General features: G+C 41.2%; 1 protein-coding gene across 1 annotated transcript in view; it reads right to left on the bottom strand.

The window, feature by feature from the left end:
* The window catches only part of DNAH11 (dynein axonemal heavy chain 11), a 315,752-nt gene that overhangs the window by 131,037 nt on the left and 167,833 nt on the right, over nucleotides 1–16,882 (bottom strand). The window contains 7 exon segments of the mRNA XM_049714548.1: nucleotides 1,886–2,079; nucleotides 2,350–2,511; nucleotides 4,030–4,269; nucleotides 5,908–6,010; nucleotides 6,806–6,971; nucleotides 9,639–9,843; nucleotides 13,417–13,590. Coding sequence (XP_049570505.1) covers nucleotides 1,886–2,079; nucleotides 2,350–2,511; nucleotides 4,030–4,269; nucleotides 5,908–6,010; nucleotides 6,806–6,971; nucleotides 9,639–9,843; nucleotides 13,417–13,590 — 1,244 coding nt within the window.

Raw genomic sequence — 16,882 nt, 5'->3', positions numbered from 1 at the left:
AGGGAACTACCAGAAGCAAGGAAAGAATTCTAGAACAGATCCTCCCCAGCACCTTCAGAAGGAGCACAGCCCTTCCAGCCCTTCAGATTTCTTGCCTCCAGAACTGTTGAGACAATAAATATCTGTTTTTCTAAACTTCCCAGTTTGTAGTGTTTTGTTAGAGCAGCTCTAGGAGACCAGGACAGCCACTGAGAAATAATGGTGACTAGGAGAACAGGATTGGAAGGAAAGATGCAATCGACTTCCCACATGGCAGCAGCAACGGCAAGCTGTTTAGACTTTTCAACAAATCCTGTCATTCCCGTGCTAAAATCTTACCCAAAGCTTCTCACTGCAGTTAGAATGAAATAAACCCCGCCTCCTCTGGTTAAAAGGAAACACACTGTACACGTGAGGCCTGTGCCCACCTCCCCATCTTGTCATATACTGCTCTCCCCACTTCGCCAGGATGCTGCCACAATGACCCTCTTTCTGCTTTTGAACGTTCAGTCTTGAGGCCACATGACATCTGCCCATACCTAGAATGTCCTTCCTCCAGATCTTTCCATGCCTAGCTCCAGCGTATCATTTTGATCTCACCTTAAATGTCACCTCCTCACATAGATAGCCAGTCCCTCTTTGGGAATCCACATGTTTATTTCTCAGAGTCAGTCAATTTTATTCCTCAGCAGGACATACCACTTTCTGCCATTTTTCTCACTTGCTTATTTGTTCATATCCGTATAAATGCATCGCATCACTAAAACATAAGCTCGATTAGAGAAAGAACTAGACTGTCTTTGCTGCTGTCTCCCCAGTACCTCAGGCAATGTCTGACAGCAGGGGTGCCACAGACAGTCGCATAATCTGTGCACTGCACAGGATGCCCAGGCTAAGAGGTAAGAGCCTTGTCAGCCATGCTCTACACCAGGAGAGGGGCCTTTTTCTAATTTTCTACCCAGAAAACATGGCCCTCCCTCTTTTTTTCTAATATGCACATAAGTACTGAATAGGCTGGCAATGTTCCTCTTTAGCACTAAGTAGGCACTCAATCAACATTCTTAACCAAAGAAAATCAGCTTGAGTCCATCCTGCCTCTGCCACTTACGAACTTTAAGACTTTGAACAAGTCACTTACCTTCCTCTTTCTTAATATTCTTACCTAACAGAGGTACAGTAAAAGAAAATGAAATTATGGCTCTGATAGCACTTCAAAAAGTAGTGTACCTTGTAAGACCTTATTAAGATTGTGACATAATTTATAGAGACACTTAATATTTTTTAAAGGATCCATGACACCTAAACCTATTATTATTTATTTATTCATTTATATAAAACTCATCTACTATTATACAAAGAATTACGTTTGATATTCTTGTATTTGCTGAAGGTAAGCAATAAAAGCTCTTAGTGACCTTCTCTAAATCAGGCCCATACAGTCATAGTTATATAAACTAAGAAGATTTGAATGACTTTTTGCAGAAGATAATTTTCTCATCTAACTCAGATTATCAATTACTTTTCTTTAGTGTAAAAGTCAATTTCCTTCCTACATATGTACATTCTTGAGGTCTTCTACAAGTTGCCTCTGGCTTATGACATGGTAAGTGGCTGCATTTACTGGGATGTGACATATTTATGTCATTTAAGAGGGTTGTGGCTTACCTTTGTTTTTTCTTCTTGTGTTGTCAATCAAGTTTTCTTTTTTTCTTTTTTTTTTTGAGGTAACATTGGTTTTTAACATTATTTAAGTTTCGTGGAGACACTTAGTTTTATACTGTATGGCAAACAAGAAGTAAGAACTGATAGTTCCAAGTACTCAACAGATCACACTGAACAACAACAACAATTGTGGACACCCAGCCATTTTTACTTTGTGGAAAAGCATCACAGCCAGTCAACTCACACATGTTGCATGGCGTCTTCAAATAAAACAAGGTGCATGGTGGCATTGAGTTCGTTGTAGTTATCTAAGGCTTCGGTCAGAAATGTCCTCAGCACCTCCCAGTCTCTCATCGGCAGGTAACACGGGTCTTTGCTGCCATTAGCAAAATGGCAGTAGATGAGGGGCTGTTGAAGCAGCACGGAGCTGTCTACACCCTGCAGGAGGAGGAAGAGAAAGACACGGTCGTGTCAGTCTCCAGAAATGATTCATCTGGAGGCAGAGTGGCCTATGCAGGGAAAAGCTTGCAAAACAAACCATGAGTAGGTGGATATGCCGCTCCCCAGTACAGGCCAACTGCACCCTGGGGTCACAGCTGTTTCAGCCAGGTAAGCGTATGCACAATTCATTCACATCCTTATCCCATTTCTGCCCCAATGCCAATTTGTGCCAGAGCAAACAGTGACCTCTGGCATTCATTTACTTACTTCAAAATATTTACTAGCAGTTTCCAGCATGTTTTTATGAAACAAATTACGATCCTTTGTGTCTATCAGTTTGTCTCCATAAACACGAGAAGATTCATGAAGCCACAGGCGTATTAAATCATTTGGACCCTTTAAACACTCAGGAGAAGCAAATAAAATCCCCTACAAGGCAAGAGTGATAAATATTAAAACTTCAGAAGGTGGTGGCATTCCATGATAATATTTCCTTTTAGCGTTTTCTTTAACTGTGAACTGAATTTAGCAATACACTGAGTTACAAGAAGTATTATAAAGAGTAGTAGATACATATTAGTAGTTGTACTCTCTGATAAGCAACATTTAAAAAATTAACTGTCATTTATACCCATTTTTAGGAATGCAGCTAACACTGTACTTCAAGAGTCAGCCTAGGAACTAAATACCAGAGTTTAGAACTTGTACCTGCTGCCTTCAGTGAATTAAGTTCCCAAAACCAGAGTACAAACAGCAAACATGAAAGTCACAGGATGATAATAATTTTTACTCTAAAATCCTGTGATATCATTTAATCTAACCCGTTCATTTCACAGATGAAACATATGAGACCCAAAGTCCACTGCCTGAATTCACCCTTCATGAGTAGTCAAAGCATTTTTATTCCCCCCTTTCCTCAACACTGTCCTTCATATCTTGGATTCATATAGACCCAGTCCTCCTGGAGAGAGTCACTGTGCTCTGGGCTTATGGGACAACACCAAGGGAGTCATAGAGACTTAGCTGCAAAGCCTAAAGAACGGGTTGATATAAGGCGTAGCTGAAAGACTGGATATGAACTGTGAGAAGACAGGTCTCTCACCCCATGGTCTCCCTTCCCTCCTAAGATCAAAAACCTGCTTTTAAACACCACTTTATTGAGCACAGTCTTTCAGGCGGGTGCTAGAAATATCGAGATGAAAAGGAATGGTCCACGTTCTGTGGAAACATTTGCCTAATGCGGTGTGAGTTTTGAAGCAGTTGTGGAGTGATTTAGAAAGGAGGGCTATAAAAGTATAAAGAAACAAAAATCACCAAATATAAAGAAGTCTCGTGAAGTTTTCATATTCAATCAGTTTACTACTTCTGTCACAAAAGAACTTTGAGCCATAAATAACTCTTCAACTGCTTTTACTCTACCAAGTAGGCCACATAAGTTGGATATTTTCAGAATTCGAAAGTTTTGAATTCCTTCTTTGGAACTTCCTTTCTAAATCATATACATACATACTGCCCTTTTACCAGATGAGCAAGTTAAGTGTCAATGCCAAACCAAAATAATCTAGGAATTTAAGAAATTATAATTTCTCTTGATGCATGTTTTAAAACTGTATCACATACATATTAAAAAATGAAAAATTAACCCTCTTACTTGCACAGAAACACTCAAATATTTATATGGAATAAATGAAATAGGGAACTAAGATTTCTACCTTAGCTTCTGTTGCTAAGTCTCTAGCAACCTAAGAGGACTCACTACTCTCACTGACAAAATGGGACTAATAAACCTGCCATACTAACTTCATAGAGAAGTTTATGGTGGAAAATGAAAGAATACATGCTCAAGTACGTAGCATAGTTTTCGACTAAGTTCTATGAATGAACGCCATTAATATTGCTATAATCAGTGTTCTACTCAAGACACATAACACAGAGCCACTGAGGTACCTGGAAGACGTTTGACAGGTCTCTCAGATTAAAGAGGTAGTGGAATTTAATGGCTGTGGGTAAAAAGTTGTGTGTCATGGTCTGATGGAATGCGATTGCTGCCTGTATCAAAGTGGGGCCACTCCTGAGAACTGACGGACCAAATGCTTGCTGCTGGAAATGGAAATTCAGGATTTGGCTGTAGATGGTGTTTAGTGCATCCATGGATGGAAAGTTGAATGCAAACACTGTGAAATGTCTCTGAAAAGAAAAACAAATATAAGAGTTGCATAAAATACAAAAAAGGGGGGGGGACCTTATTTTTTCAACTCTTCCTCTATCCATGCCCATTGCCATGTAACTTGGTAGTGCCTTCCACTCTCTCAGACTTCCCATAAGACTTGTTCAGGGCAACAGAAGGAGGTAAAAGTAACAGGGTACCAGCCACTGTCAGACGCTTGTGTTTCCACTTGCTGTCTTAAGGCTCTACCTCTGCAATGAATTCTACATGCCTGCCAAAGGATGAGAGACACATGACCCAGAGCCACGTTGTCCCAATCACAATCATTCTAGCCAAAGCCACCCTGAGTAGCTGACAGTTAACTCCCCAACATGTGAACAAGTCCAGCCAAGATCAGCAGAGTCACCCAGCTGAGCTTCAAGCGACCGCTCATAAACTAGTAAACAACACTGACTGCTGTATGCTGTTGTTGTATGTACAGTGGTGGTGGTGATGATTATTTAAAAGCTTACATGCACTCAGAAAACCTGAACGTAAATATTTACTGTAGCTTTCCTCAGAATTGCCAAAATGTGGAAACAACCAAGGCATCCTTAAATAAGTAAATGGATAAACAAACTATGGTACATTCAGACAATGAGTATTATTCAGTGATAAAAAGAAATGAGCTATCGAGACATGAAAAGACATGGAGGAACCTTAAATGCATATTTAGGCTAAGTAAAAGAAGCCAGTCTGACAGGCATAGAGAATGGACTTGAGGACACGGGGAGGGGTAAGGGTAAGTTGGGACGAAGTGAGAGTAGCACTGAGGTATATGCACTACCGGATGTAAAACACATAGCCAGTGGGAAGCAGCCACATAGCGCAGGGAGATCAGCTCGTGCTTTGTGACCACCTAGAGGGGTGGGATAGGGAGGGTTGGAGGCAGATGCAAGAGGGAAGAGATATGGGGATATATGTATACGTATGGCTTATTCACTTTGTTATACAGCAGAAACTAACACACCACTGTAAAGCAATTATACTCCAATAAAGATGTTAAATTAAAAAAAGAAAGAAAGAAAGAAAGAAGCCAGTCTGAAGAGGCTACATACTATATGATTCTAACTATACGACCCTCTGGAAAAGGCAACACCATAGAGACAGGAAAAGGATCAATGGTTGCCAGGGATTCCGCAGTGAGGGGGTTGGGGGAGGGAGGGCTGAACAGGTGGAGGGAGTACGGGAGATTTTTAGGACAGTGAAACTACTCTGTGTGATACTCTAATGACAGATACCTGTAATTATACATTTGCCAAAACCCACAGAATGTGTAACACAAAAAATGAACCCTAATGTAAACTTTAGACTTCAGTTAATAATAACTTATCAATATTGGCTCATCAGATGTAACAGATGCAGCACACTAATGCAAGGTGTTTTTAAATGGGTCACGGTGAGTATACGGGAACTCTCCGTACTTGCAGCTCATTTTTCTGTAAACCTGAAACTGCCCTAAAAAGTCTATTAATTAAAATAAGTTTCCATGCTTCACCAAATGTCCAGTAGAACCATTCATCCTAATCTTTACCCCAAAGCACTAAGAATCAAGATCTACAACGTGTGAGTATGATATTCAGGGGCTCTTTGGAGGAGAGCAGTATTCAACACCCTACCTGTAGTCTAGGATTGACAGTGAAACTGCCCACCATCGGATTCATGCAGGCAACATACTGACAGCTGTGGATTTCTTTAAGCATCACTTTCTGTCTATCATACCTGCAAGACAGAAAACAGAACCTTAAGTCCCAAAGCTCAAAATGACAACAAAACCCACCAATCCATAAAGGACTTCACAAATTGTTTCTTTCGATCTTTACAATCGCTCTGTGACGTTGAGCTTGTTAACCTACCTGAGAGACATAAAAACTAAAGTTCAGAAAACTGAAGACTACATGGCTCCTTTGATGCCAGAATCAACATATGGAGCCGAATCAATAGGTACTATTACTGCTTAGAGATTCTCATGTGAGTTTGGTTAGAAACACCCACAGCAAGACTGGGGGATTGCAGACTGCAATGCCCAGATATTACCAGATAGTTACATCCCACAGAAAATGTCAAGCTTCCCCTAAGTAATTGAGTGTGAGTTAATGCATTAAGGAGCTTAACGCTTAAACTAGACAGTTTACGTCTCTAAGATACTTTTCAATCCACTTCTTCCAAAGATTCAAAGCAAACCTATTCCATTTAAGATGAGCAACAGGGGATGCAAAGTGAAATCCAAAACGTATCATAGAAAACGCTCCTCAGAAGACGAAGAAACTGGGGTAATTCCATTTTTTTTTAAACATCTTTATTGGAGTATAATTGTTTTACAATGGTGTGTTAGTTGCTGCTGTATAGCAAAGTGAATCAGCTATACATATACATATATCCCCATATCTCCTCCCTCTTCTCTTGTGTCTCCCTCCCACCCTCCCTATCCCACCCCGCTAATTCCATTTTTAAATGTTTATCCATAGTCATAATAAGTAGATTTTGGTAGAAAGTACAATACAGACAATCGCTTACCAGTGACCATAATCAATATGCTGTCGAATCAGAGTGTGGGGCTGAACGGTGCCATATAAGTCCACTGCAGGCATATTCATGTCGTCGATAAAATAAACCAATTTTTTATTTCCTCCTGGACCATAGTTACGACCAGCTTTTTTCTCTAGAGGTTTCTCAAGAATTCCTGAAACCAATGTATAATTCTGTCCACCAAATAAAGTGTAACCTTGTTTATATACAATAAAATATAAACATATTTATATATGAATATAAAATAGAACCTTAGTCCTTTTTTCTCGTTTTTCCTCATCCTCTCCCCATTTCACCCACTCTGTGGCTTCAAGTACCATTTCTCTGCAGGTTAATCCCAGAAACATGTCTCTGTTCACCACCTTCTATGTCACACTCTCCTCGAGCTCACCTTGACTCTCCTTTCCTAGAGAGTCAGTATCTGCAGCGTGATGTCACACTGGCCATCACATCTGAGACCACACCATTGCTGACCTTTGCACCTTCCTTCCCTGTACCTACTGTAAAACACGAACCACTGCTGGTCCACCCAGAACCTGGTGGATCAGTCTTTCTTTATCAAAATAGAGCCTAGGGACAGCTCAAGAATCTCTCACACCTCTCTTCTTGGGCCACAGGGTGCAGAAGTACAAGAAGATACTGTATGTAGACATTATCCTGTGTATACATCAAATTACATTTCTTCACATGCGTATCTGACTTTGTGTCGGTATGTTTAAGAGAAACTCATGAGTATAGAAAATCTTGAACGGTGTGGATCTGAGATGTAGCATCTAATTACTTGCCTACTCTCTATATGGACTATAAATAGCTTGAGGACGAGAACTATATCATGCTCATCTCTGTATTCCTGATGACAACCACAACAAATAAGTAACTGTTAAAAGAACAAAGGAATGAATGAAGAAATATACAATGAATAAATTAACAAACCCCTCTTCCAAGCAGCATATCTGCATTTCCAAATGCTTGCTGGACAACAGTTCCTATTAGCCATTGGCACCTGGACGTTTGGCCAACACCAAATACGCCTGTTCCCAAACTCAATTTAACAAGCCTCTTCCCCACTCACAACCCATCTCTTCTTTTTAGACTTCTGTGCTCCTGTTTATAGAATTAACATCTCCCAGTCAGCCAGAAGCAAAGCCTGAATTTAGTCTTTCCCTCCTGGTCCCTGATTGGCCCAACCACAGCCTGTACATGTCTCTTCCTTTTCGCCTTTCCCGCTACAACTCTAGTCCAGGGCACCATTTCATTTGGCTAGCATACTGCTCAAGGGGACTGGTCTCCCAAAGCAGAGCCTGCATCTTGTCAGTTCCTTGCTCCCCATCAATGGCTCACCATTTCCTACCATATGAAATATGTTCTCTTCCACTTGCATCTCAGCTCTCTCCACAGTCACAGTGACCAACCATCCCAGGTTGCCTGGGATGATCCCAGTTTTAGCACTACAAATCCCATATCTTCCCAGCCTTTGGCAAAGTAGACAACTGGTCACTCCATCTATAATAGAACTCCAACCCGCCACTCCAGCCTTTGCCCTATCTTCTGCCTGACCACTATGCTTCAGTCAACTTAGAGATTCAATTAATTGAATATGTCCCACAATTTCCTCTCTTTCATGTCTTTGCTTAAGCTGATTCTTCTATCCTAAGTCCCCTTTTTGCCTGCATACCACCCCATCTCAAAGGTCTGAAACCCTTTCTTTAGAGTACACTACCTCTTTCTATTCCTCATGCTAATAGGCAATGTCTAAATCTATTCATGCCTGTATCCCTTCCAAGAATTAGCAAGCTGAACTTTGTTCAACTACTGAATTGCAGCCCTAGTCTTCCATTTACAAGCGATAAAGTGATCCCTTCTTCTGTGTCTGCAAATGAAAAACATGTATTGTACACAGTGTCTGGAGAGAAAGTAGATAAATCATACATATTTGCTAAAGAAATGAATGAAAAACTTCTGAGTCAGCTTTTTAACTGTTCCAGTCACAACGATGAAGAAGACAAACTTGATTAAGAAAGAGATCACAGAAAAATCGTTCTTGGCCGAGTTGATGTCCGTGATAAGAAAATACGTTATTAATCTTTACTGACAGAGCTGAGAAAACAGCAACAACACACACAACAAGAAAACACGTTCAGGGCAACAGGTTTCCTACAGTAGCGGACAGAAGGGAGTTCTGCTGCCCCCATACAGCACAGCCCCATTGCTGTGCTGGCCAGAGTGACAGAGTTACCACTATCAGCTCTTTATATCGATATCAGTGCTTCTCTACTTCTACACATCTACTTCATGTGCCCTTCCAAACTCAGAATGCCCCAAATCTATGTGGTTCCTTTGATTACGCTGACACATGTATTCAACAGTTAAAAATTATTCTCATAGCTCTTCTAAAATTTAACTAACAACCTGGGGCCTGTCATTTCATCAATACAGTTTGAATGAACTTCCCCCTAAATCAGTCCCTTACTTGAAAAGGTAACCAGTGCACTCTTCCTGGAGTATATTCTTCTGTTGCTAGGGCTCCGTGAAATTGATTAAAGCTAACCAAACGGTTTAGAGGCAAAGCAATGAACACTGTTGACGTAAATTCTTGCTGTTCTATGGAGTAGTAACCCACATAAAGCCAGGAGTGATATGGAAAGCCAAAAATCACAATATTCAGACAAAGTATATTTAGCCAGAATGGTGATAAGTAAAAATGCATCCTAAGCAAAATGTCTAAAGCCTAGCAAAAGTAATCATTTCTTTGGGCTGCATGTTCTGCCCTTGACAGTTTCTGATCTCTTGTTTCTCAAGTATAAACAGGAGGAACACTTACTCTGCAGAGCTGCTGATGTTGTGTAGTAGTTGAAAGGCACATGGGACACTATATAAGCCTCGGAGAGACCTGCTAGTATGTCACCTACAAAGACTGTTTTTCCCACTCCAGCGTTTCCTACCAGCATCAGCGGCTGTCCTTTCTCAAGCAGCAACTCTATGAAATATTGAAGACGAGTTGTCTCTGATGTGTGAACCAAAACTCTCTGGAGGGAAAAATAGAATGAGAGAAAGATCAGAGAGAGAGGCATTCCAAATTTTTGTATCTGAACCAACACAGTCATTTTAGAATTGAGACCAAATGAATTCTTAGTTCTAAACAGCCAGTAGGAGAGATTCCACTTAATTTCTTGTTTTGAATGATCAGTTCAGACATCACAGCTTGAGAAGAGCAGTTGGGTAGTGCCATCAAAGTGCCACAGCAGAAGCAACTGATTTATGTTTTCCAGTTAAGAGCTAACACCGAAGGCTCCCTATCACGGAATACCTACACTCTGCCTAACCTTGTGTTACACATACAAGGGAATGCAGTAAATGCTTAAGAAACTGTCCACCACTCTTGAGGAGATGATAAAGCATGTGAAAAGCCAAGCCACAAACAACCAAAAATTGGTAGCAATTCCTGGGCCCAGTAAGATTAATGATTAATGTGCAAAATGATTAGGCACAATCCACGCTAAAGGAGTTCAGTGCGAGGAGAGACCAGCTTGGAGGAAACAGGCATTAAGTGAAATATTCACAAATCCAAGGCACTGTGGAAACTTACCGTGCATTGTTTTGTTAAAAATTCTCATAACACGTTTCTGTTTTGAAAATTGGCTATTTATTTAGATGCTACATCGTTTCACAAAAAGTTAGAGGTGGCTTACAAGAATACAATAAAACGAAGAATACAAGTAAAAGCCAGACTCAGGGAACAGAGACTAATATATAAGATGAGGAAAAGGGGAAGCAGACACAGACACGCAGGAAAGAGAAGGCTGCATGGTGATTAAAGAGAATTGAATATGTCTTACACTTCTTGGTGGCCAAATTAAAAAGGGGATTAAAAAAACTACTTGCAGGATTTATATTGCTCATAAGAAAAACACATAAACTCTGTAATAAGGTCCACACATTAATACCCATAATTAACACCTACTGAGAGCTGAGTGTGTGACAGGTTCTATGCTGAGCCCTTTGCATGCATTACATCATATGACACTCATAACAAACCTATGAGGAGAGTTTTGTTATCATTTCCATTTCGGAGATGATGAAGTTAAAGCTTAGAGAACATTCATAACTTGGCCAAACTCATAGGTGGTAGTACTTAGATTCAAACTCAAATCTGTCGGGAGCCCACGCCCTGTCTTACCTACCACAAAGAATGCTCTGCTGATCATGGACTGTATACACATTACCTGATGTCTTGGTACCTCTATTTCTCCATATGTAAAAAGGCTAGTAACAGTTCCTGCCTTAGAAAATTTTCATAAGGATTAAATTAGTTAATCTATGGAAATAAGGCACTTAGAAAAGGTCCTGACATATTATAATGTCATATTAGTATTTGCTACTATTATTGGCTCAGTATGGTTCTCCTCTAACATGTTAAGAGGTTTTTAATCAAATAGCCACATTTGGTGCAGTTGTGTATACAGTAAGACTACGAAGTCCTGATAGGTTCTCTGTTGAATAAAATGAATCACTGATAAGGTGCATCAACCTTGTGATAACACTTTTTTGGTCGTGTGTGTGTGTGTGTGTGTGTGTGTGTGTGTACGTACGTACGTGTGTGTGTGTTTCTTTTGATTAAGTACAAATCCTCAGCTTTCAACCACCTAGATAATACTGGTAGGTAGCTGAAGTCTAGACAGGCTGAGCGGAAACAGAGATGTCAAAATCTATAAAGCAGATGGAGCAGACCCTGCTGGTTACCTCCCAGAATCCATCTGTTCACTTCTTCCCTCCTGCCAGAGCCCCACTTTGTTCAAGTCTCTGCCCTTCCTCCACACAACCTGACTCCTGCAATGGTGTGATGATTGTCAAAGCTTAACCTCATTACCCTGGCCTGAGACTGGGTTAGAGGTGGCATGTGACCCCTGGTGAATTGGATACAGGGGGCAGTCTGCTCTGGGGCTTCTGCAAAAAGTTTCTTCAGTCTTAATAAAAAATATGAGAAAGTCTTCTTTCCCCCTAACTTGTTTCCTTCAAACTCCTGGGACCACTAGAGTCATCTTGAGATCAGGAGGGATACCAGTCTTCAAGTGAGGCCAGTGTCAAGGCGAGAAGATCTGAATCCTTGGTGATATCACCAAGTCATAAGGCCTTCCTACCTCTGAATTTCTGGTTTGTAAAATGATAAGTTTCCTCCTGGTTAAGTGGTTATAGGGCGAAATGTGTCCTCCCAAAAATTCATATGTTGGAGCCCTGACCCCAGTGTCACAGAATATGACTGTATTTGGAGATAAGGCCTTTAAAGAGGTGATAAGTTTAAATGAGGCTGAGAGAGTGGGACTTAATCCAATCTGACTGATATTCTTGTACGAAGAAGAAATTTGGACACACTTCAAGACAGTGTCCAGGGATGTGTGTATACAGAGGAAGGACCATGTGAGGACACAGCAAGAGATGGCCATCTACAAGCCAAGGACAGAGGCCTCAGGAGAAACCAAATCTACTAACACTTCAAACTTGGACTTCTAGCTTCTAAGACTATGAGAAAAATTAATTTCTGATGTTTAAGCCACTCAGTCTCTGGTAGTTTGTCAGGGTATCCCGAGCACACTAATACAAGCAGAGTAGGCCCCTAATTCAAAATGACTGGTAAAACGGAAATGTAAATACAAAGAAGACACACGGGGAAAATGCCATCATGTGAAGATTTGAGGGATGTTGCCACATTGCAAGGAACACCAAGATTTTCAGCGAACCACCTGAAGCTGGGAGAGATTTTCCCTTACAGCCCTCAGAAGGAACCAATCCTGCTAACACCTTTATTTTCAACTTCTAGCCTCCAAAACTGTGAGACAATAAACTTCTGTTGTTGAAGCCACCTAGTTTGTGGTACTCGGTTACTGTAGCTCCAAGAAACTCACGCTGGATTTTCTTTTATTTCACACTACGTGCCTCCTGGTTAGTGTAGAAATCACCTGTATGCATTTCATACGGCACTACTTGAAATACTAAGCTCCAAAATCAATCAAAACGACGTGATGCTGAGAAAGAAATATAATGAAAAGCAAAACAGACTGAGGCAGAATTAGAAGATGGTTAAAGAATAACTTGATATATAAAAATGTAGGACAAGTTATAAACAGTTAAAAGATGATAAAGATTCATTGAGATCTGTGAGCTGCCATGTGAGTTTGAAAATATGAGTAAGAAGATCAAACATTCATTTTATGGCTTGAGGAGTAAAGGAAAGAAGTTATATGTGAAAAGCACTGTTTAAGAAATTCACACTAAGGTCAGAAGTAAGACTCACTAAACTAATAGAAGCGTGCTTCCGATTTTTATAAAATCACACAATTTCTAGGAAAATCTAAAGAAAGCTGTTACCACAGAATTAAACTGAAATAAAATTTAAAAAAGAAGTTGTAGAAATATAGAAACCATCCCACTAGTCATTCCTATAACTTGAGATTCTTCTCTCCAAGGAAATACGTTATATGCTGACCATGCCAACAGTAATTTATTGATCAGGGAGGGAAAAAAAGACTGACTGCTCAAAAACAAACAAACAAGGCTCAAACCAGCACATGTGGCTTGAAGAGCACTGTGTTCCCCACACCTACCTGCAGAGGTGCCTCTGGATCCATAGTAAATTGGGGGATTTTATCAGCCCAAGGCAAGAATTTCTTAGTTTTGTGGTCCAGATAATAATCAAAAATTGTTCCCTGGGATGGAAACTTCACTGCTTTCATCTCTTTATGCCACCACTGACTGAATTCAGCTTGACAACCAGAAACCTAAGGAGAGCAAGAGAAATTCTTATTGCGGACTTAAAAGTAATTTTGAACACACAGAGAGCCCCTGCAAATATGGCTGATCACACAGTGTTTGCACTGTACAGACTCATAATTACAAATGGGATTGAGTAACTGACCCAAGAAAAAATAAATAACTAGAAGGAAGCTATAATGAATGACAATACCATCAAGGCAGAAAGCTATAATTGCCATATGTCCATCAGGTACAAATTTTCTGGAGTAATTATTAACTTAAAGAACAAGGTAAGCTTAGATGAACCTTCAATGACCCCAAGGTTGTTCAATTCAATAATGGGCTATCATGCAAATCACCATGCTATAAGACAGTGGTTAGCAAATGGTGGTATTGATTTCTACTAATACCTCCATGAACTGAGGGTAAAATGAGGAAAGTAAGAACAAAGGAATACTTTAAAAAATTAGTAACATTATTGATTTAAATACTGTTCTTTGAGCTTATAGCCTTCCTGGAACTTTTGGCATTAAAATATCCTTTCCTTTATAAAGCTATGGTGATAATAAATGGTCATTTTAAAATAAATGCCCTTATTTAGAAAAGCAGACAGTTGGTAACCCTATTTCATTCCTCCAAATCATTATTGAAATGTTGTTGGTCTTTGAAATTGGAAATCTGAGAAGCTCTGCCATGAGGGAAAGAACTTGGACTTGGTTTTCTAGCACAGCACAACTCAGTGGTCTAGCTGAAAACTCCACAAATCCCTGCCCTAGAAGAGAATCTTCCAGAGAAGATGACAGCGTAGGAAACAGGTTCTCCTTGCTAGAAGGTGCTTGTTTTTTTTTGTTTTTTTGTTTTTTTCGGTACGCGGGCCTCTCACTGCTGTGGCCCCTGCCGTCGTGGAGCACAGGCTCCGGACACGCAGGCTCAGCGGCCATGGCTCATGGGGCTAGCTGCTCCGTGGCATGTGGGATCTTCCCAGACCGGGGCATGAACCCGTGTCCCCTGCATCGGCAGGCGGACTCTCAACCACTGCGCCACCAGGGAAACCCGAAGGTGCCTGCTTTTATACGACGACAGGTACAAGCCCTTTGCTGCTAGATTAGGGTTTGGAAGATGCAGGAGGGGAAATTCCAACTGCGTACTAGCAACTAACAACCCCTTCTGTATCTACAGGATGACCTGGCCTAGACTCTTACATCCCCAGGATGAGCTGGCAAAGTGAGTTTTGGTGAACTCTAAAACCACTGTGCATGGTCCATTGCATTCAGCAATCTCACTTAGCTAAGACTTCAACTCCCATTTTTCTCCAGAAGAATTCTTAAACTTGCTTTTACTTTGGTGTCCTTAAGTCCGTGGACTACGGCCCACTTTCTGTACGACACTATCCCACACACACAAATAGAGACAGACAGAATGGCTGGAGGATAGGAGAGTGTGGTCGGGGCTGAGAGGGGTGATCAGCCTTAGCAGGGAGAGCTGATCCCATCACTTTCCAAACAAGCTGAGCTCATCTTCCTACCCAGCACCACTCATATGTCAATGAGTTTAGGTTCATTTCGGTTACGTTCAGATTGGTGTCATGAGATTTTTTTTATCACCCTACAGAAGTTGGTCTGAAATCAAGTTCATTCAGAAGGTATTCCTTATCTGGCACCATTCTCTGTAGGCAGGATACATACGACTTCTACTTTACATCAAAATTTGCTTCACCTAACCACTACATCAGCAAAGTGGTTTTGATGACAAATTTTGAATCATTCATTCACTCACTGAAATGCATTTTGTTCTATAGTGGGGAAGAAAACAAACAGGTTTCTGCCCTCATAGAGTTTATGGGAAAGAGAAAGGGGAAGCCATGAGGAAGCATGGTGCAAGCAGAGGTGAAGCCAATAAAAGGACAAATATATAAACAGGCTCCTTGAAAGGCGACGTTGTGAGAGAAATGGGTGAATCTGTTTTTTTTTTGTTGTTGTTGTTTTTTTTGTTTTTTTTTTTTTTTGCGGTATGTGGGCCTCTCACTGTTGTGGCCTCTCCCGTTGCGGAGCACAGGCTCCGGACGCGCAGGCTCAGCGGCCATGGCTCACGGGCCCAGCCGCTCCGCGGCATGTGGGATCCTCCCGGACCGTGGCACGAACCCGTGTCCCCTGCATCGGCAGGCGGACTCTCAACCACTGCGCCACCAGGGAAGCCCCGGTGAATCTGTTTTAACTGGACGTTCAGGGAAGCCATCTCTGAGAACAGGCACATATTAGAGAGAAGACCATTCCAGGAAGCAGGAAGAGGTCAGCATGTGCAAATATCTTATGGTACGAAACAACCTGTGTTCCAGAAACTGGCCGGTGCAGCTGGAGGGGAGCGAGGGGAGGCAGCAGCAGAGGAAGAAGTAGGGAGAGAGGCAGCGCCAGATCCAGAGGCTGTGTAAGGAGTATTACATTTTAAAGTTTTATCTTAAAAGCAATTAAAGTGTTGTAAACTCAGCAGTGTATCATATAATCCAATTTACATTAAAAAAAAATCACTCTGGCCGCTGAGTGAATAATGGATTATGGGGCAAGTATAGAAGCGGAAAGACCAGTGAGGAGCTTACTTCAGAAGCCAAGTGAGAAAGGATAACGGCTGTTTACAGGAGGCTCAGAGAGTGTTGATGGGGGGCCAATTTTGGAAGGTGTTTGCAACAGCCTGGGTTAAGAACACAGGTCCTGAGTCAGTCTGCTGCAGCTTGAACTTGCCTCAGACATTAGTTAGCCATGTTCCCAAGCAGGCTAACTTATCTAAGTTTCAGTTTCTTTTTTGTAAAAGGAGAATAGTTGTACCTATATAGACAGGATTTATTTTTTTGAAGATTCAGCGAGCTAGCCTATTAAGAGCCCTGAGCACGTTCCCTGACATACAGTAGGCACCCAAATTTGTTGAATAAATGGCTATCCTAAGACTCTTTCTGGGGTCTGCTTCATTCATGTTTCCAACTTCATAGCCTCTCTTTTGAATGCTTCACAGTTAAAGTCTTTTTGAAAGTTTAAAGATGATGATGATGATGATGATAACTATTAATCGGGGAAAGAGTGTCTGGGAGAGGAAGGGGACCATGCGATGCCCAGCTGCTGGCTTGAATAACTGGCTGGAAGGCTGCCAGGTTGGGAAACTGCAAAGATGAAAAGAGGATCAGCTGGGAGGAAGGTGAGCTGTTATGATCAGGAGTAGAAAGATCTCAGCTGTCAACCTCCTACTCATGTGATTTTACCTGGTTGTAGGCCCTGGAAAAGGAAAACCCTTCTGGAGAACACTGGAAAAAAGACAAAACCCATGAGGTTT

The sequence above is a fragment of the Orcinus orca genome, chromosome 9, assembly GCF_937001465.1.
Source record: "Orcinus orca chromosome 9, mOrcOrc1.1, whole genome shotgun sequence".
In the NCBI taxonomy this organism is placed as follows: Eukaryota; Metazoa; Chordata; class Mammalia; order Artiodactyla; family Delphinidae; genus Orcinus; species Orcinus orca.
This window is presented reverse-complemented; position numbering and strand designations above follow the sequence as displayed.